A 22,537-nucleotide genomic window follows, 5' to 3' on the forward strand; every position below is an offset into this window, starting at 1 on the left:
TATTCAGATTTGATGATAGGTTGAATTGGAATTATTAAAATCTGGAATATGATTTACATAAGTTACGAAATGGGTTATTGTCCCCTCGAGAGAAGGTAACATTACGTAATGTATTAGGGTTTTATTTTCTCTTTATCCTCATCAGGAGAGAAAACAAAAGTGGTATTAAGACCATCTACTTTTGGAATATCACATACCCATTGTTGTTGATATCATCATCCACATCCCTCTTAATGGCAAATTCAAGTACGATTCCACATTCTATTTTCATCATGAATCAACGTGTGGGTCCATTATGGATTAATATATGATTATGCTATGCATTTTGGATCTATATTACCACCACCACTATGACACTCATCATCACCTACTCCCATCTTCCTCTTCAATTGTCGACATTGTTCTCAAAGCTCCTCTTCTTCCTGAGTTCTCCAAAACCTCCTCTCCTTCCCTTAACCTACCATCCCTTCTATTCTTGCCACCCAATTTGACTTTAAAACCTTAACCATTAGCACATTAAAGTTTATTGTCCTAATGGTTTAAATTGATATATAATTACCTTCTAATATTGTTAATATCAATTTAATGGAAGGATTACATAAATTATTTAGAAACTATATTTCATTTGAATAAATAAAAATATAAGTACAAAAATAATAATAAACCTAAATATCGATTAAATTAATAATTAAGCATATATTTTATATAAAGATTATTTTATATTTTCAATTATATTATTTGATATTTGGTTATAGAAGATATTTGAAGTAATTAAAATTTTATACTTGTTTTACTTAATTCAATTATGAGCTACATATAAAATAAATAAATAAATGTCAGTCCTCAATTTTTTATTTAAATAATAATCTCCATAAATTAGGAAGGTAACGTAGAACAATATTATACATAAGATCACTCTTTAGTTTTGTGCCCTTCTCTTTTAATCCCAAATCCACGGTATATTTATTATAACATGCACCAAGTTCCTCTATAGGAATCTATTTCTTTTTCCCAAATATTAATTGAACATTTTTTAAGCATTTAATTTTCTCCTATTATCACAAGGTTTAGCGTCGCCCACTATAAAAGATTAAAAACATAAAAGAATGAAATCCGTTTATTAAAACCGACTCTTTTTCTCCAAATAATAGAACTAATAGTAATAAAATTGACAAGAGAAAAGTTACAAACTTTCTTGCATTTTCTATTCAACAAATTGTTTATTTGGATTTTTCCACAGGATTTTACGTGAAAAAGAATAGAATGCGTTGAACAAAGGAATAAAGGTGGAATAAATTAAAATAAAATAAAATAAAAAGGAAAAAATTTTAAAATCATTGAAAATGGAGAACTTTCTCATAAAAGTTTGACTTAAATGGTAAGTAAGAAATAGTGCAGACAGTTAAAACTCTAACTGCACACTACGCTGTCAGAAACACTCCTGCCACCAGTTCATCACGTTCTTCATTTCTTCTGTCTTTTTATTATTCTTTTTTCGTCTCAACCAATAACCTCTCGCCCACAACCAAAAAAGCTGCTTCGCGTTCTCCCAGCCTCCGCCGGCGACCCCTCTCCGCCGCCGCGGCCACCGTCGCGTCTTTGCCCCCACTCGCACAACTCCGAATATTCCTTTTCCTAAAAAATAACCACCACTTTCATCTTCTTTCCCTAATTGATGCCCGCACTTATTCCTTTTCCACCACATTCCTCCTTCGATTTCATCGGACCTTGAATCCGATCCACCCTCCGAACCTAGCGGAACCGTATGGGTGCGAACCGAAGAAAGAGCGAGGAACCGGAGGTGACGATGGATCACGTCTTGTTAGCGTCAGGTGAAAGCGCGCCTCAGAGAGAGGCGCGGATTCGCTCGCTCTTTGGGTTCTTCGACGCGCAGGGACGCGGGTACTTGGACCACGCGCTGATCGAGAGGGGACTTGCCGCGCTGGGAATGCCCTCTGAGAGCGACTACGCGCGGGACTTGCTTAGCGCGTGCGGTGCAGACAAGGATGGGCGAGTGGAGTACGGAGAGTTCAAGAGGTACATGGAGGAGAAAGAGGTGGAACTGTATCGGATATTTCAGGCGATCGATGTGGAGCACAGTGGGTGTATTTCGCCTGAGGAGCTCTGGCGCGCGCTTGTGAGAGCAGGTGAGCAATACACGCTAAATGCTCAGACTTGATTTTGGCTTGTCGTTTTGCGTCAAGGACCTGCGTTTTGGTTTTGGTTGTTCTGGGGAGAATCGCATATTGACTTGGTTTGCTTGTTTATTAAGCAGTTCTGGAGAAAATACTATATGTGAAGGAAAAATAAATGTGAGCTAAGAAATAAATTATATATAAGAAAAAACAATTCAGAGTTTGGAAAAATTAATAAGATTGTTTCCTTCATTTTTTGGCCTGACCATAAGTTATTTTTAGCTGATTTAATTTTTCCTAACATGGCCTAAAGTAACATTGACTTGGTTTAGTAAACTAAGCTGTTAAGCCAAAATTTATGTGTGCGCTCTTAAATGATGATGACAAGGATTTATTAAATTGGTGTTTGTTTTCAATGCGCTTTTTATCAATGAGAGTTTACAGTCAGTTTATTTTGGTAACTTGGAACTTATTGGAAGATTATGATAGGAGTCACTTATAAGTATTGTTTTCAGTATGCTTTTTTATCAATGATGAGAGCTTATTACAGCAGGATTATGAATCACTTACTCGTTAATTGACAAATACACTGTGTTAACCGTTAATGGTTGTTGTATGATATATTAGATCACCCGCTATCGGAGTATCAACAAATGTTCTGTCAATAACTTTTCGTTTGACATATATCTAATCCCTGTGTAAGGAGTGTTACAAGTTCTATAACTAGTAACTGGGATCAATTATTTATTACATATCCATTATCCCCAGCAAAGTTTATGTGACACGTAGCCGCCTTAAGATTCCAAAAAACAATGCGTCATGTGGAGATCCCCAACCAACCATGTAATAATCTCTTATATAAGTGGGGGAAGCATTCACATTATGAACTAGTTTGAGGTTAAATTGAGTATAAAATAAAATTCTAAGACGATTTCCTTTATTGTCTGATTTGTTAGATTGTACAGTATAAACAGCTTTATTTCTATTCTGATTGCAAATGTCAGCTAAATAGCAGTCTCTAATTTATTTAGTGTATTGTCTTTGTGGTTAGGTACTTCTTGGTCTTGATGTACTTTAGTGGTTATTTCATTCTATAAGCCACACTAGTCTCTCTTTTATAGGGATTCAGATTGATGATGTGGAACTTGCTCGATTTGTTGAGCGTGTTGACAAGGATCATAATGGGGTTATAACATTTGGAGAATGGAGGGATTTTCTGCTGCTTTACCCTCATGAAGCAACCATTGAGAACATTTATCATTATTTGGAGCGTGTATGCCTAGTTGATATTGGGGAACAAACTGTTATTCCAGCAGGTATTAGCAAACACATCCATGCAAGTAGCTATCTGATTGCAGGAGGTGTAGCAGGTGCTGCATCACGTACAATAACTGCACCCCTTGATCGTTTGAAGGTTGTATTGCAAGTGCAAACAACACGAGCTCATATAATGCCTGCAGTAAAACATATATGGAAAGAAGGTGGTTTCTTAGGATTTTTTCGAGGCAATGGCTTAAATGTTCTTAAGGTGGCCCCTGAGAGTGCTATTAGATTTTACACCTATGAGATGCTAAAGGGCTTCATTGTGAATGCTAAAGGAGAAGGGACAAAGGCTGATGTTGGTACTATGGGACGGCTTATAGCTGGTGGTACGGCTGGTGCTATAGCTCAAACTGCAATATATCCTTTGGATCTTCTTAAAACACGAATACAAACTCATGCTTGTGAAGGTGGAAAATTTCCCAGTCTTGGAAGCCTGGCAAAAGATATATGGGTTAAGGAAGGACCCCGGGCATTTTATAAGGGTTTGATTCCTTCTATTCTGGGGATTATCCCTTATGCTGGCATAGATCTTGCTGCATATGAATCGTTGAAAGACATGTCCAAGATATATATTCTTCATGATGAAGGTAATGAACATATTTTGTATGTCGTGTTCAATGCCAGATGTGCTATAATTGTGTGTTGAAATTCTGAGGTTTTCTGTAGACCCTGGTCCTCTTGTACAATTAGGATGTGGGACGGTATCAGGTGCCCTTGGAGCAACCTGTGTTTACCCATTGCAAGTTGTTAGAACAAGGTAAGCTTTGGTTGTGTAATGTCTTAGTTGCAGCTTAACATATAACAAGTTAATTTCCTTTTTATAGAAATTAGAACTAACATGGCTGTTTATTTCAGAATGCAGGCTCAACGTGCTTATACGGGGATGGCAGATGTATTCAGGAGAACTTTTAAGCATGAAGGTTTAAGGGGATTCTACAAAGGATTATTTCCTAACCTACTCAAAGTTGTTCCAGCTGCTAGTATTACTTATTTGGTCTATGAGCATATGAAAAAAGGCTTGGATTTGGAGTGAAGAACTTTGTCGCTTCATTTGGTAATTACTCTAATTGACATGGCTGACCATTGGCAACTACTGAATTGGTTCTGCATTAGACATTAATTACAAGAATAAATTCCCTAATTGATTTTATGTCAATTGTTTAAATCATTGTTAAATAACATCTCTTCAAAATTCTTGAAGGACGAAATTGGTTTGTCCTGGATGCTGCTTCATGAAACTAGTTAGTACGAAGCTGCATATCCTTGAGCAGATTTTGTTGTATGCTAGACTGTACACACAAAAAAGAACACAGTTAGGATCCGATTTTGTAACATGTAATGCCTCACATTTGCTAATCATTATCTAACAATTGGTTCTTGTATTTGTTTGACTTCCCATCCCCCTTTAAAATGATAAATTATTTTTTGAACTTCTGAATACTTTTGTACCTTTTGAGTTAGTTTGTCACTCTAATGTATGTCGTTGTCACAATGTCATTTTAAATTTGCTGAAGTCTGCCTGAAGATTATCACATAATTTATTTAGACATTGCTTTGGTGTTTAAATTAAACAGTTTTTCTAAATAAGATAGTTTCATCTGCAAAAAGTAATGTTATATCCTGTTTGGAAAAGCTTTCGAAGAATGTAATGTTTAAATATTTTTTTTGCAATAGCTCTAAACAAAATAATCCTTCTATAGTGACTCATTTAACCAGCGGTTATAATCTTTGATAAAAGAGTTTGGCAAATGAACTTAATCATAATGTAGCATGACAAAGGACAGCATATTTTACTACACCTATGTCCAAATACATACACACATATTTTATTGTAGAATGAACTAATGTTTGTAATATGACACTTTTAATCACTTTTTAACGAAGCAAGCTTTAGCAATCGAACTGGTATTTTCACAATTTCAGTAACTAGATTAAGTCTGTAATATTTCATAGTATTTAAAAACTAAATCATATTAATAATTTGTTTCTTCTAAATAATAATAACAATAATTTGGTTATTGGTTTAATTTGCGATGTCATATAGGATCATTAGGGGATTGCTGATTGCAGGGGTGAGAGTCTATATTGTCTTAGGGCTAAGGGTGAAGAGTGGAACCTGTTTATTTATACCATATTAATTGTTACAGTCACCTTGTGTCTGCAAGCTTTTTGAGTGTGTGTTGCAACCTGATTGCACCTTTACCATATTTCTATTCAAATAGTTTTTAGTAGAACATATAAAATGGGGGTTTCTTCCTACACCCCCACGTTTACCCCAATTTTCACTGATGCCGATTTTAATCTTACAAATTTATATATATAATATATTAAATTAAATAGGTAAATAATAGTTATTGTTTATCAACCTGTATTTATTGTGTTGCCCGTTATTTACTCTCCCATAGCACTACCAAATCATTTCTTCTTTTTCACTGAATTCATTTCTTCTCTTCACATCTTCGTGTTTGTTGAAGCTTATAATCTCCTGAATACTAGAAGAAGAGAGTAATAGTTTGAAATAGAGATATGCATTTCATGTAGATTATTCTTTATGAAGTTTCGCGAAAACAATTTTTCAGATTTCGTACTTTATTTTATTTTCTTGCAAAAAAAATGACATAACAATTGTTTTATACTTATTGTGTTTGTGCTTGAAATGCTTAATGTATCCATTCATTGTTTGTAAATGAATCATAAGTTTAAACAGATTGTACATTACATTTATGGTAGAAATAATCAATTAGACATTGTATATAATCGATTAGATTTTTTTCCAGATATTAGATATGCTTAATAGGGGCAAACAATTGTGTAGTAATCAATTACATTAGTTGTATAATCAATTAAAACACGTTATGTCAACATATGTTTGTTTAATTCATTGATCTGTTTGGAATGGAAATTGATTTGAAAATTTGCTTAAGTGTTGAACTTAACCTATTACAGAAGTTTCCTAATCAGAAGTTTCCTAATCAGTTAAATTGTTTATCTTGTGAAAATCAATTTCATTAAAGCCTTAATTGTCTAGAATGGTCATATATGTTTGTTATTAGCTTGTATATATTGCATAATCGATTACATGCGCTATATAATCTGTTAAATTTTTAACATATGTAAAACTGTTAAAGCATAAGGAAAAACTTAACCGATTACATTAATTGCATAATCAATTAAAGTGCGTCAGGATTCAAAAATCCTATAAATAACCGTCTTGCACGTTGTTTCAAAACAATCTTTGAACTATCAATTTCATAACTAACTTTTTGATTGAGTATTGATTGCAAAAGTGTCTAAGAATAAGTCTTGGAGAATCAAATATCACATTTGAGTTAATCATCAAGATTCTTGCAAGAAAACTGAGCTGAAAGAGTTCTGATCAATTATGCACTACTAGTGTACTACTGTGAAGATCAAATTCATCATTTGCAATCAAGTGGATTGTGTTCCTGTGTAGGTTAGGTAGGAGGAGAGAACTGTGGTGTTCTTCATTGAGAGTTGGGATTGCTCTCAAGGTGTTTAGAGAGTTGAGATTGCTCTCTAGTTTGGTAAGATTGTGAGGTGTTCACATATTTTATTATAAGTGATTTTGAGTGGGGTAAGAAGTACATTGAGAGGGTATATCTTTGTATTTTTGTAACTCAATCATTATAGTGGAATCCCTTCAACTAAGGTTGTTGAAAGAAGACTATATGTATGCTTGGCCGAACCAATATATATTATTGTGTTGATATTTCTCTCCTTTCTCTTTTATTGTTGATTCATATACTTGTTTTATTGATTTCAAGAAAACTCAAAGATTTTGAGAAGCTTTTGAAAAGAACAAATTTTTAAAGGCCTAACCAATTTGTCCCTCCCTCTTGGTTGAGATATAAGACATCACTTTTCTAATAGTTTTGTATAAAGTTTTTCCTTTGTATTATCAATGCAAAATGTATTTTTGACATCCATTGATATAACTTTGTATTATTAAGAATAGATAATGGAAGCATGGTATATATTGTCTCCAATCGTACAACTTTGTTGCATAAGTCTTTGTGTAGTTTGTCCTTTTATGTGAATAACTTTTGACCACTGATATAGTCTTATTTTTCAATATCTTACTTTATTGAACTTTTTTTCTAATATCCACTTTACTTCAACAATGATCTTGTCTTATAGTTCAACTAGTTTTTAAATGTTATTTTCTTAATTGTTCATGGTCATCTTGCATAACTTGTAATGAGTTTATGTTGTCTTAACTTTATAAATGGTTTTATGAAGTATTTTAAAATAATTTTATGGGACAAATATGTTTTTAGTTATTGAATTTGACACGAAATTGGAACTCGTCCCTATTAGAAAGTTTGATATTTCTTAGTCTCTAAACTTTAAAAGTGAATATGATTATTTTAATCTCATTACTTGATTTCTTTTGACTTGTCAAACACGTTTCATGCTAGTATTTAAGCTGTTTATACTGTTTAACACATTTTCTTTTTAATATTCACTAAAAAAATGCATTTAACAAGTCAAAAAATATTTAACATAGTTGAGTTAAACAATTATATCCATTCATATTTTTAAGTTTGAGAAGCAAAATATATTAAAATTAAAAAAAAATTAATTTTATGTCAAAATTCAAATACTAAAAATATACTTAATCCAATTTTAATGATATAACAATATTTTATGGAAAGTATATTATACATACATTATAATATATATATATATATATGTATATATATATATATGTATATATATATAATATGTATATATATATACATATATATATGTATATATATATATAATATTATATATATATATATATATAATATATAATATATATATATATTAATATACATATATATGTATATATATATATACATAATATATATATATATATATTCAAAAATACTAAGTTAAAAATTTATTCATTAAAAATTTCAACTATTCATATATTTATATAAATATTTTATTAAACATTATTACGAAAAATACAAATACCATATTTTAATTTATTATTTTACAATTGAGAAAATACTTAATATATATTGAAAATGAAAAAAAATTATTTTTGAGAGTACTTTCCAAAATCTTAAAAGTTAAAGTATGTAACAAGGACATTTGAAATGATAAAAAGAAAATTCTAAAAATATTTTGTAAATAATCTTTTCATTTTTACATTTCAAAATGTATCTTTGGTTACATATTCTTGTTTTTCATATTTGGAGAGTATTTTTTGCACCATGAAATTCAATGGTGTTTTGCAAAAATATTTTCTTAAAATTATAAAAACCACAAAAAATTATTTCTAAAAGAACTAATGAGGAGACATTTTCAACCAAAATTTCGTGAGAAAGAAAATTTATTTTAATTAATATTTAAAATTCTAGAAGCATTGTTATAAGCAAGGGAGAAGCAAATGTAATTTTAACTAGTCCTTCTTATACTAGAAGCATTATGACAATGTTAGAGAGAAAAAAACATGAAAGGACATTTGTAGTACATGGGGAAGTGCATGGCGCAAAAGAAATAAGAGTGTTTTGAAACGTTGGAGTTAAATAAGGGTTTATTTTACATAAAAAATTGAGTGAAGATAATAAAATGAGGTGTGCAGAAAGTAAACGAAGGAGTATTGATAGCAACAGAAGCGTCAATGTGTCCATCTGGGCCGACCCAAATATCAACGCAACAGCTTTATAATTCGATTTCCCACTGCCTCTTCTTCCTTCTTTGCTGCTGCAAAACCTAGGGTTAAGAGTTTTTCTTAGGTTTTCAGCCGCTTTCTGCACACAATGGTGAGTCTTATTTTTCGCATTAGATCTGAGATTGTTTCTTCAATATTTGCTTAGTATTTTCATTTATCTAATCGTATGCATTTTTACCTCTAAATGATGTCTTATGAAACAAAGAAGAGAATGACAAATTTTCTTTCTTTTGATAAATGTGGTTCCTGAATTGTTTTGGTTTTAAACAAAGTTCAGACAAGTTTTTTTATAATTTTATTGTTTGATAGAACCTTTCCGTGTTATTTTTGTGTAGAAGAAGTAAGATATAATTTATATTCATATTGTATTCTGCCTGAAATTTGCTTATCTGATTTTATAATTGAATAGGTTCTTCAAAACGATATTGATTTGCTGAATCCTCCGGCTGAGTTGGAGAAGAGAAAGCACAAGCTCAAGCGTCTTGTTCAGTCACCAAATTCTTTTTTCATGGTACAGAATCTCTTATTATTATTATTACTATTATTATTATTATTATCATTATTATTAATATTTGGAATGGAAAATGTTATTAATTTTTCTATTTATGAAAAAGCTCTATTAGTAAACTTTAGATTATTTGTTGCAGGATGTCAAGTGCCAAGGCTGCTTCAATATGTAAGTAGGATCTATTTCTTTTTATTTTAATTTTTTTTATTATAATGATATATGAATTAATGATGCGAATTTGACTATGCAGAACAACTGTGTTTAGCCACTCTCAGACAGTCGTGGTATGTGGTAACTGCCAAACAGTGTTGTGCCAACCAACAGGTGGAAGAGCCAGGTTAACGGAAGGGTGCTCATTTAGGAAGAAGGGAGATTGAATAGTGCAGTAATCAAGGTTTTCTCTAGTGCTCATTTAGGAAGAAGGAAGATTGAATGGTGCAGTAAAAGGTTTTCTTTATCAATGGTGTTGAAAAGTATTTTTATATGAAATCAATTTTAACTATGTATTAATTTTTGTTAAATTGTACTACCTAATCCTCTTTTTAGTACTTTCTGGATATTTATTTTACAGATTTGCTTACTCAATGAATATATAGTGTAGTTTGGATATTTATTTTTGCAATGTATGTAATGAACATGCATTGTATATATTTGTTAAGTGCATTTGAATTATAATACATCTTCTTGGGTTCCTTCCATATCGACTTTGGTTTTTCCATGTGTAAGTTACCATGGTTTACTTTCTTGTGTGCCTAAGGCCGAGCGCTTCCTTCTTTAGTGAGGGGTGGCGTGGTATTCCACGAGAGAGGGTATTCTATGTGGCGCACTCCTTTTAAGGTGCGTAGGCACAAATAAATTCAACAATGAAAGGGTACCTTGGCTGCTTTACTGCTCTAGTTTTAGCAGTTGAAGCGACAAGATTTGCCCTACATCATAACAAAGTTGCCGCATATTTCTGCTCAAAAGGCTTCTATTGTCTATAGCTTAGATGCTGAGTCGTAGTGGAGCTTCCTAATGGGTTTAGGATGCATGACTGTTTTTTGTTTGGACCTGTAGTATAATCAGTTTCTGTTCATGTCGTTTAATCAGTTTTTTCTCTTTAGCAGATGTTTGTCTTTCACTACTCAACTGTAAAACTAATGGGAATTGGAACCATGGTATCATACATTAATTGGCCGTTTGGTGCATTTTTTATTTGAATTTGCAAGCGTTACTTTAGACGAACTGGAACAGATTTTACCTATCAAACCCATGTTATGTTAGTGATAGAGGATTGCTGGATATAGCACTCTAGTCTTATCCTTCTTTGTCATTGATTTTGTTGCTGACTGTTCCTCATTATCGAACTCATTCTTCCTCATGTTTCAATATGGTGTCGTCATAGAAGTATGTCTCTAAAATTTTATTCTTAGTTAAAGTCAAAATACTAGACTATTAGTGTGTTTTTATGAGCATAACAAGGTCAAGAGTGGGTATCAAAAGTGATTAGTGGAAGTAAAACAATAAAATTGAATCAATAAGGAAATAGGGAAAATTTTGTATTAAAGAATCATAAGAACACCATGTGATAGTGAAATGTAGAGTTGGTATTTGAGTTCGTTGTTTATGATCCTGACTTTCTAAAACCAAATTTTATTTTTCTGGTCCATTTAATAGGGGGTTTGTTTAAAAGTCCTAGTCACCAAAAGTTTCATGTAAAGTGTGGGACTGACTTTTCAGAATTAAATTAGTTATTTTTAATTCATTTTCAGTTATTATTTTATTTTGTTCAATAGTTTTCAAGTTTTATATGATATTTTATTAATATTTTTTGTATTTTCACTCTAAACATCTTTATGTAATCTTGAATGCCTAAGAATAGTTATAGGTTAATAATTTTATTTCACAAAGATAGGTTTTTATTAATTAATAAAAAATAGATAGTTTTGATATAACTTAGGATAATGAATTAGTGGAATGATTATTTTGTATATATTTTAAAAAATGGAAGTTAATTGTATTTGTTCCTATTAATGAAAACTTATTATTTCTAAAATAAAATATGAATATTGATTTTATAAAAAAATTGTTTAAATTTTTTTAATTGTAATTATATCTAAGATATATAATATATAATTTCATTATTTTGAAAATTGACTGTTAAAACATAAAAATAAAGCATTTTTTAAAGAATAAAGTATTAAAAATAAGTAATCTTTTATAAATATAGATATTGTTTATATTTGAATATAGTCGTAGAAGCACATATTTTTAATCTTTGTGTGTTTTGAAAATTTATATAAAATTATTTCGTTAAATTATTTAAAATAAATTATATACAAATAAATGTTTAATTTACTTTTAGTTTTGACATTTAAAATATAATAAACATATTTTATTTTAAAAATAAATAATTCTTTAAAAAAGCAAATAAGTTATAGTTTTTATCTAGTTTTAATACTGGTACTTAGTTTTGAGTTTTTTTTTTCAAAGTCATCCTAACTTTTAAAAAGTTAAGTCTTATATTTCGTTAAAAACCGTTTTTGCAATACGTGGCACATATGATATATTTGAAAGTGTAAATTAAAAGATAGAATGATGCGAGTGATTTAAAGCTATTAAATTAATATTATTTTTCAAGACAATTTTAGTATTGTCAAATCAAAGTAACCTCCAGTATTGATTATTTACATATAATTGTTATTATTGTTCAAGTTTTAAATTAATTAAAGTATATTTTTTAATTAATTTGAGGGTGATCATGCATTTAACCAAAGTAGATTCTCAATCAAATTAAAGACCTTTGTAGATTATTCACAATGAATTCAACAAAGTACATTCTCAATCTCAATCAAATTCTATTGTGTTTAATCATGTCTATTGTTAAATCTCCTAACCAAATTAAAGACTAGTTAATCAAAGTAAATTCTCAATTAATTATAGTTGAAATTATTACCACCAACCAAACTACATTTTCAATTGATAGTAAAAACTCGTTTAATCATATGAAAGTTCCTAACTTTCATTAAAGTAGATTCTCAACCAAACTTAGAAACCTTTGAACTCATATGTCATATGATTAATATGCATGATTGAGAAATGAAAAACATAGAAAGAGAGCAACTCAAATAAATAATCAAAAGAAACAATTGTATTAATTCAACTTAACCTCATAATTCATAATGAAATTACAGTGGAATAGCCCTAGAAACTTACCCCTCCATGAATGAAGTGAAACACATGAAATAAAAGTGAGAGGAGGGGTTGATGATTGCTTCCAGTGGAGGAGTTTGAGAATGATGGTTGTGGAGGTGGTTGGCGATGAGACAGTGGCAAGGTAAGGGAATTAGGGTTTCTGTGGAGAAGGTTTGAAGGAGATGCTGACGTGGCAGGGCTGATGTGACAAGGGTGACGATGTGTCAGATTTTAACTGGTTTATCATGGTGTGTTAGGATCTGGGACACGTGGCAGAATCTGGTTCAATCTGATTTAGGAGGGGTGTATGTAGGGGAATTTAGGGGCTGTAGCAGAAAAGGTTTAGTGTCTAGGCTTACTTGTTGGGCTTGGTTTAGAAAAGAGGGGTGAATCATTGTAAAAAGATGGGTGCATTAAGCCCTTTTACTTTAATAAATTAATTTCCTTTTGAGACTTCTGATTTTGGGTTTTGATTTGCAATTTTGGACCAATAAAGCTTAATTTCAGCTACACAAATAAACATTAGAACATCCAAGAATAATTTATGTGCAAAAACTCACTTTTTACGTCTCTTTAATTCCCAAACCCAACAATTCCAATCATCACAGATTCACTTTAAATCAACCATTTAAGCACAAGAATCTCACTAAAATTTTAAATTTTAAAACATAAATGTGGGCATATATATGCACTCATCAGTGAGGAAGGTTTAACTCATGGTTAAATCAAATTACCCTTATCTAAGAATACTATCACGATTTTTGGGTTGAACAATATGGTGAAAGTGGTCTTCAATTGAAAGTGGCTTGTTAATTCCTTGAAAACACAACATAGGTCAGGTCAGTGTTGTGAAAATCTCCAACTTGAAGACGCAACATAGGGTTTCTCCTCCCTTTTCGTTCCGGATTGGGAGTGTTTCGCAAGAAGGGGATTTCAGATTGCAGCATTTTGGGGTTTCCTTTTCTTGTGTTTCAGATCTTGCAAATTTTAAGGATTTCAGATTAGGGTTGATTTTTACATTTTGGGGTTCTTTTCTTTGTTTGCAAATTGGGTTTCCTTTTCTTGGGTTGATTTCGCGTTTTAGGTTTTGGTATTCATTATCTTGCAATTTGGGATTTCTCCTTATCTTGCTCCTTGTTTTTAATTGCTTTGTGTTGGGTGGTGGTGGAATGATGACTCACCTTTGTTTTTTGTATTCTCTATGCGTGAATGGACAAAGGAGAGAGGGAAAGAGAATGAAGATTTTGGATGATGACCGTGTGGGTTTCGAGAGTGATATTGTATATGCATTGAACATTAAAAATGATGGTGCTGGAATGATGTGTTGATTGTGGGTGCAGGATGAAGAAATGGCTAATGGATTGTTGTTTTTCTATTTGTACAGGTGAAATGTGATAATGTCTGTGTTAAAAGAATGGAGGTTTATGGTGATGATGAAGGTGAAGAAAAGGTAGATGATGGACACACATCATTAAGTCATGGCACGCAACAACAACGACACGATTTCATTTAACTCTATATTAAACTTTTTCCATGTCATTAATTTTTATTTTTAAAATTTACATCTTAATTGACCTCAGCATGCCACGTATTACAAAACTAGACACCTCATTCACTTTTGCTCAGATGAGCTGCACTATTATGTTTTTAACGTCGTAAGCCAAAAAGACCATTTTGAACCGTTTTTAACGAAATATGGAGCTTGACTGAACTTTTTTAAAAGATAAGACTACTTTGAACAAAAAACCCAAAACTAGGGACCAAATGATGTATTAAACCTTTTATCTAATAGTGTTAATATAATACAAACATCTTAGATGTTAATACAATTGTATAATTTGATTTAGGAACTAGTGGATATGATTTAATTACCAAATCATTTATTTTCATTTATATCAATATGTTAAGTTAGTTAGAGAACTTTTGAATGTTATTAAAAGTACATTTTCAGAAATAAAATAGTTAACCTATTATAAGAAAGTTTATGGATTAGTCCTAGTATATAGGATTTTATGGTTTTATGAATATTTGATTCTATGAAATTTTTTAATTAATAAATGATTTTTTTTGTTTTATGAAATTTTTTTTGTCTTAATTAATTCATGTGAACTAGAGCCAAATTCTATAAGATGAACTAATTTAATTGATTTAGTAAAATGTATCAATTTAAGATTATTATTTATTAGGTAGTTTATTCCTTATAAAATAATTGTAAAGACTCAACCATACATACACTAACACTTACATTTCCTTTCCTCTTTTTCACACACACATATCAAAATATATATATATATATATATATATATATATATATATATATATATATATATATATATATATATATATATATAGTTAATTAATTAATTAATTGTTAAGTGTGTTTTATAAAAGGGTAGTTTTTTATTCTATGCACTTAAATATTAGCTTACATATACAAATTGATTTTAAGCATCTTAATCTTCTCTAACTAAGAACAAATATAAATGACTTTATCCTTTTTTATGAAAATCATAGTGGCAAAAATGATGCACCCTTTTTTCAATGTAAATTTTGTGGACAACTTCGGTATCACACAATCCATACAGGACAAAGGTAAAGAAAATAGATTCTATTAAAGTCGATGTTCTACTTACTTATAATTCTAAGATTACACATGACATGATGATAACAAAACACAAGGAATGCTACATCATCCATATGATCTTGAAGCCTAAAAGTACTTCAATGGAAAACATCTGTTGTTAAGACAAAAATTATCTAGAGAGAGTAGACCGTCTAACAACTCTTATTTTGAAGTTGAATAGATCTTATACACTTTTAAAAGCACATTTAAAATCAAATTTGTGGTGTAATGTTTTCTTTTATGTTCTGGAAAACTACACGAAAAAGAAAAGACAAAAGAGCAAAAGAAAAAGTAACAAAAAAGTACAAAATCAAAAAGCAAAAAGTAAGGTATATTCCACACCATCATCACTACTTTTTGGTGTGTATTTGTATGTTGATTTGCTGACTGTTTTGCCTCTGATTTTCACGTCCAAATGGTTTGTACCACCAGTTGATCCATGCATTTGAAACTAGAAAGAGTGGCCTAGTGGCTCATGTGCTTCAAATTTTCTAAAAGACCAAAAACCACCTTTTCTACTTTAGTCATTTTTTGTTTTTGTGATCTATTTTAGAGTATTTCTTTAAGAATTTCTTTTGTTGTGCTACACCAACATAAGGCTTTTAACCAAGCAAGCTATATAAACCTTTTAATTTAATAATAATAATTTGGTTTAATAGGTTCGGAGGTCCCTATATTTGTGGGTTCGTTTCAATTGGGTCCTCCAATTTTGAAAATGATCAATTTGGTCCCTAATTTAACAAAATTGAGTCAATAATACCCTTTCCGTTAAATGCAATGGACGGCATTAACGTTTTAAACATGTGGTATGTTGAAGCATCCTTCAAATAAAACTGTGCAACCTGCAAATAAAAGGATGCCTCAACATGCTACATGTTTAAAAAGTTAACGCCGTCCATTACATTTAACGGAAAGGGTATTATTGACTCAATTTTGTTAAATTAGGGACCAAATTGATCACTTTCAAAATTGGAGGACCCAATTGAAACGAACCCACAAATATAAGGACCTCCGAACCTATTAAACCTAATAATTTAAATACATATTACTATCTATCATCTATTTTATCTCATGTAAATATTTCTCCTGGATTATACAGTTGGGCCGATCTACTTTAACACGTTCAAAAGGATCTTGGATCTAGTTATTCCTTTCCTATATCCAATGGTTAGTTGAATATTAATTTTAATCATTCTTAGTCATCCTAGAACATTGTCATATTGACTTTTCTTCGTTGTTTCATTATAAATTTTGTTAAAATAAAACCTATTTACTGTCACGCTTGTCTAATGGAAATTTTTATTGACTAATGCCAATGGATAATTATTATGGTTTATTTGTTTTTGAGAGTTCACTCCCTCTAGTCATAAGTCCAACAAAACCACTTTCACATCCATGCGAGCCTTCATCTTCTTCACTTAACAACTAACTAGCCAAACTTTAACGGTCATGACTCGTTAGAGGCACCATAGACGTGAGAAGCTCGGTGCAAGCCATTTTCCCCATATTTTGCTTGAACCCTAAGAGAGTGAAAAAGCTCTATTATGTCTGGGTCACAATTCTTATGTGTTCTCTGGTTGTTGATGAAGGCACGAACTGCAGTTTTAATGGAGGTTGCGAGGCAGGTAGTGAAAAAGCTCGTGGTATCACAAAGGTTGGGCAAAGGTGAAGGAACGTCGCGAGGAAAATGCGAATTTGGGTTTTCTAGTTCTTGTTGTTTCTTTGATTTGCAGGTGGTGATGGTTTCGTGTTTTGCAGAGACAATGGCTGCTCGCGGTGGTGCTTAATGGCGGAGGCATGACGCCTTGATAAGGAGAAACACAATTAGGTTTCTGTGCTTCTCTAGTTGTCTTAGCAGGTTGAGGTTGCTGGTGAGGATGATGGAGGTGCTGAGCTTTGTGGTTGTGGTCATGGAAGCGCGACTTGGGATTTCTGGGTGGTGCGATTCAGCTTTGCGACCCGACAGTGGTAGCGTCTTCGCGGCGAGTTTCTGGGGCTAGGGTTTTGCAAAGGAGATGACGACGAGGATGATGAGACAGTGGCGATTTAGGGTTCAAAGGGTTTTCCAAATTGGGTCTCTGTGACATACTTTTTCTATTTTTTTTAATTTATTAAATTCTATGTCATCAATGGGAGCATATTTTTTTTAATAAAATATCCACCTCAGCACATTTTAACGCCGTCTGTAAAAATTTGACGGACAGGGCTTAATTAGTTTAATTTTTCAAATATTTGGACTCAATTGAGATATTTTGCAAAATATGGACCAATTGAGACAATTGGAAATATGAGGACTCATATGAAATTCTCCTACAAATACGAGGACCATATCCGAGGGTTTAAACCATTAAAATAAATATTAAAAATAAATAAAGTTAATTAAAAAATATTTTTATTTAATTTTAATATTATATTTATTTAAGTTAACATCAATTAAGTAGAAATTAAATATAAAAGAAAAAAATTAAATAAATAAGATTAGTGTTAGTTTCATTTATTTATTTATTTAAAGTAAATGTTGATTTAATGAACCTTAGTTATTAAAGTATTAAAAAATCTAAGATTTGTGTGAGTGGAGTGCATATTAACCTCAATATTTATGTAAGTTTAGTGTTGAAGTCCATGCTAAATTATATATTTTAAATTTGTACTTCTCTTCTATATTGGATTATAAATTATTTTTAATTTAACGATTTGACAAATCTTTTTTCTCTTACTTTCTATATAAATTTTATTATTTATATTCTTTACTTATATTAATAAATTTTCTCATACTCATATCTTTTTATGATCATTTTCATTCACATTCATTTATTTCATCCATACTCATTTTGTTTCTCACACATTTTCTTCATTTACTTTTTTTCTCCATCTTCTTCGTCCACATTCTTTATCTCATATATTTTATTCATACTTATTCTTTTATATTTACATTCACGTTCTTTATTTATACTCTTCTCCTTGATCCATTATAATATTTTATTTATGTCTTTTATTTTAACTTAAAGATAGTGTATGATTATTTTCAAGTTATAGTCCTTAGCCCAATACAAAACTTTTAAAAGAAAAATGATTTAGTATCGGCCAAACATTAAATTACTTTAATTAAAAAATTAATTTAAAAAATATTTATGATTTACGATAAATAATTTTTTTCTCATAGTTAACATCAAAATTAAAATAAGAAACAATTTATATTTGAAGAATAAAAAAATGTGAAATGCAGAACAGGTTACTAATTAATGAGAGAAAAATTTAGTTATTTATTAATGGAAATTAGTTATAGACAGGTACTGAAAAATTAAAAAGCAAATGTGTAAATTAAAGTAAAGTGGAAAGGCAGATATATGTTATAATTTTTTGGGTTAAATATGTTTTTAGTCCCTAAACTATTGGCCGTTTCTGGTTTTCGTCCCTCTTTCAAAATAAGGTACAATTTGGTCCTCATTCTTTTCGAAACGTTCGTTTTAGTCCTCGGAACTTTGGTTTTAGTCCTCGCTTTGTTGACTAAATGAGGACCAAATTTTTAACGATGTTAGTTTTTGAGGACTAAAATGAACGTTTCGAAAAGAATGAGCACCAAATTGTACCTTATTTTGAAAGAGGACGAAAACCAGAAACGACCAATAATTTAGGGACTAAAAACATATTTAACCCTAATTTTTTTTGAGATAAAACAACAATAAGTGTAGTTAAACCGACTTGTAAAATGAAATTTACATTCATTTATATATTATAAATTGATTTTATTTCTAGTCAACACGGTACTTCCAACCAGAGAAGATAATGTAAAAACATAGATCCGTTGTGTGTATAAATTCAAAAAAGCTCTCCCTTCTTGTTATACCACCATCTCCAACTATAAGAAAAAGCAGACAGCAAAAGCATTAGTTTGCAGTGAAAAGATAGATCTGGGCATGTTCATGTGGGTGTCACATGTACAAAAAGCTGGAACATTTACTGTCATTCACATTTCCATCAAATAAAATAATTAAAGCTTCTAACACTAACCTTTTTTTCCCATGCAAAATTCAACTAAATCTATGTACCTAAAAGTAATACTCAGATTCTACAAAATCATTAGAGATGCTCCATTTAGATGAAAGTATTTGAAAATCTTTGAACCATCCATATTGTTTTTTCTTTCTGTACTAGCAAAACCTTTTCTAACAATTTCTTCTTGTCCTATTCATTAAAATCTATTTGAATTTGACTATTAATTAACAATCAAAAAACATGCATAGTTTTATACAGGTATGCCTCCCCGGATTGAAATACTCGATTACTTTATTAATTCTTTTTTTAACATCATAAAAACAACTTAGTTAATCATTTCTATATTCTTATTGACTTTTGTTTTAGAAAATATTCTTCATATTAGTGAATTTCTTCTCAATTTAACTTAATAAAAATTGCAACAAATTTACTACCAAAGTAATAACTCGACTATTGAGAACTTTCCTTCCAATCAAAATAATAGGTTTTATTAATTATCTGTTATTATTTATAAAGTAATGATACACATACTTTCTATTATATACTTGTTTTTTTTTTCTATTTCTCTCTTGTTTTTTCTTGTAATCTATAAAACTATCATTTTTATTTTTTATCTATCTATCTTTTTTGTGATCATGAGGGATTTTTCATTATTAAATTAGAAGTTTTGTGAAAATACTGTATATAAACTTTGAATGCAAATATTAATTGTACAGCAAAATTTGAATAGAAGAATTAAAAAGTGGAATGAAACATGTTTTTTTGAAGGAAATAGATGTTTTAGACTCACCAATAGTAATCCCATCTGGGTTTAACTTTGGTCATGCGGTTGTGACCATGTGGATAATCAGTTTGAGCTCTTCTGGCGTTTCTGAAAGCACAACAGGCAATGGAATAAATACCTATGAGAAACAAAAGAACGACAACGTTAAGAACAGAGATGTTGTGCCAGTCCCTTCTCATGTTTTCCAGCACACCGGCCATGCAAGACTCGCAATCGTAGCAAAGCAGAGTGGCGGCGTTGTTCCAACGGTAGCAATCTGGATCTTGCGTTATAGTAACACTTTCCTCGTTGTAACTGCACGCTGTTGGTGGCTTGCAACATCCGGACTGCATTATTAAATCATAATAATAAGTAGGAAAATGTTTTTTCTTATAGCAGACTACTCACTTTTAAATTTAGAATAAAAAACATTTACCGTTTCATTAAATGCGTTAAATATTTTAAATATTTTACATTCACGAGAGATAAGATCAATTTAAAATATACAAGTAAAAAAATCGAATAAGAGTAAAAAGAGAATAATAACTGAATTTTTTAGGGTTTCTAATAGAATATAGTGTCATATCAATTTTTTTCAAGAACTTATATATCTCCTTATTTGGTAGGATAATAAGAGTAAAAGAAGAGAATAACATTACGAGTGAAAATCGACTTAAATCACTTTAAACGACTTACATATATACGTTCTCAATCCATACAAAGTTCTCTCTATTGCACAAATGAGGAATAAGAGATTCTTTTTACAAAAAATTAAACCAGTCGTATGCACAGACAAATATTTGAAACCAATACATATATATGTGTATAAATAATGTTCAGCAAACAAACAAAGATAATTAAAAGAAGAATTTGAATAAATGTGAGATAGTATTATTTGATATAACAAAAAGGTGTCGTATGATTGTAGAAAAAGAAAAAGAATAAAAATGATAGATTTATAAGTTATACGATGTGATAAGAAGAAAAATAAAAAGGAAAAAGAAATGTATATTATAGAATCGATTGAGTTGTGTTTGTGTTAGAAGATTAATGTTAACTAAAAATAAAACTAATTTATAAAAGATAAATGAATGTAAATTTTATTTTACAAATAGATTTTATAAGTTTTTCTGAACAAGTTAATAACAAATTTTGTGAATATATACCTGAATTGGGGACATATCCCTCTGCATGTAATCAAGAGGGGTCCAAAGGGAAAGCTTGGAACATGTGTTGGAGGCAATAATACAGCTTCTAATGGTGGTCCAGTAGCGAGTATCCTTGATCCTATTGGTGAACCATGGTGAATAACGTTGAAGATGGTACTCCTTGTAAGCCCTACCAGGAACTTCCACTCCCCCACCCTGCTCAGTCACAACAAACCCAAATATGGTGAAAGCAAACAGGGAAGCAATGAGGAACAGCATGATGAGCAAGTAGAGCCACAATGCCCATGCCACATGGAAGCATGCCCCTATGAAACCAGCCAGGGAAATCACGAGCACCACAAACCCTACCACCAACAGTGGGGTTTGGAAAAAATTTTCACAACTTGTGCTGCTCCTTGCCATCCATAGACCTGCCCCGATTATGGGTATTGATGCCAAGAGGCTGAAAAAGTTCAAGAATCCGATCACTGTGTTGCTGAACCTTTGCATCTCGTACACACCCTCTTGCTTTCTTAACCTCTCTCTCTCTCTCTCTCTCTCTCTCTCTCTCTCTCTCTCACTCTTCCCCTATTGTGTCATTGTGATTCTTCCTGGTTTTAAAAGGACATGCATTTGAAAGCGTATTTGTTTTTATTTGTCTGGGTCACTGAATAAAGCTTCCAGAATTTCAATATTCTTATCTTCTTTTCTCTGTGTGCTTGCTTTCGACTGAGATTCCGCAATTATAATATTATCTTTTCTCATGTGATAACGATTGTTATATTGTACTTTCCATTCTTAGCTACTAAGCTATTCGTTGGAGTGGAAAAATCTGAACCGTATATATATATATATATATATATATATATATATATATATAAAATGTGCAATAAAATGTTAGAATATAAACAATAGATAAAGGAAAGGGTTTTAAAACAATTAATGACAAATACAATAAAAATAAATATATAAAATGATAAGTTGATATCATATAGTTAAATCTTTTGTTAACTGTCTTATGATTATCACTCAATAATCATATAAGTTTGTGATAAACAACCAATTAATTCATCTGGTTTAGTATATTTTAAGTAAGATTCTATTTACATTTTATCTAACTAAATATGTATTGTATGCGTTCAGGTACATTTACATCATGACGACACATGACTTATTCCTTG

The 22,537-nt window shown here is 30.8% G+C and overlaps 3 protein-coding genes across 3 annotated transcripts; 2 read left to right on the forward strand and 1 right to left on the reverse strand.

Annotated features, from left to right (window-relative positions):
* Window positions 1-1,266: 1,266 nt before the first annotated feature.
* On the forward strand, window positions 1,267-4,840 carry LOC124845642 (calcium-dependent mitochondrial ATP-magnesium/phosphate carrier protein 2-like). Its single transcript, XM_047322768.2, has 4 exons — window positions 1,267-2,147; window positions 3,257-4,045; window positions 4,125-4,215; window positions 4,314-4,840. The coding sequence occupies exons 1-4, from the start codon at window positions 1,766-1,768 to the stop codon at window positions 4,489-4,491; spliced, it is 1,440 nt and encodes a 479-aa protein (XP_047178724.1). The 5' UTR covers window positions 1,267-1,765; the 3' UTR covers window positions 4,492-4,840.
* A 4,249-nt stretch (window positions 4,841-9,089) lies between these two features.
* On the forward strand, window positions 9,090-10,261 carry LOC124845646 (small ribosomal subunit protein eS27y). The gene is made up of 4 exons (XM_047322777.2): window positions 9,090-9,235; window positions 9,554-9,655; window positions 9,792-9,820; window positions 9,903-10,261. Exons 1-4 carry the CDS (start codon window positions 9,233-9,235, stop codon window positions 10,027-10,029), a joined length of 261 nt encoding a protein of 86 aa, XP_047178733.1. The 5' UTR covers window positions 9,090-9,232; the 3' UTR covers window positions 10,030-10,261.
* Window positions 10,262-19,136: 8,875 nt separating this feature from the next.
* LOC124845647 (tetraspanin-6-like) lies at window positions 19,137-21,957 on the reverse strand. Its single transcript, XM_047322778.2, has 3 exons — window positions 21,375-21,957; window positions 20,236-20,555; window positions 19,137-19,308 (listed from the first exon to the last, which is right to left on the reverse strand). The coding sequence occupies exons 1-3, from the start codon at window positions 21,864-21,866 to the stop codon at window positions 19,269-19,271; spliced, it is 852 nt and encodes a 283-aa protein (XP_047178734.2). The 5' UTR covers window positions 21,867-21,957; the 3' UTR covers window positions 19,137-19,268.
* Window positions 21,958-22,537: the final 580 nt, after the last annotated feature.

The sequence above is a fragment of the Vigna umbellata genome, chromosome 4, assembly GCF_029865625.1.
Source record: "Vigna umbellata cultivar VRB3 chromosome 4, Vumbellata_1.0, whole genome shotgun sequence".
Taxonomy (NCBI): domain Eukaryota; kingdom Viridiplantae; phylum Streptophyta; class Magnoliopsida; order Fabales; family Fabaceae; genus Vigna; species Vigna umbellata.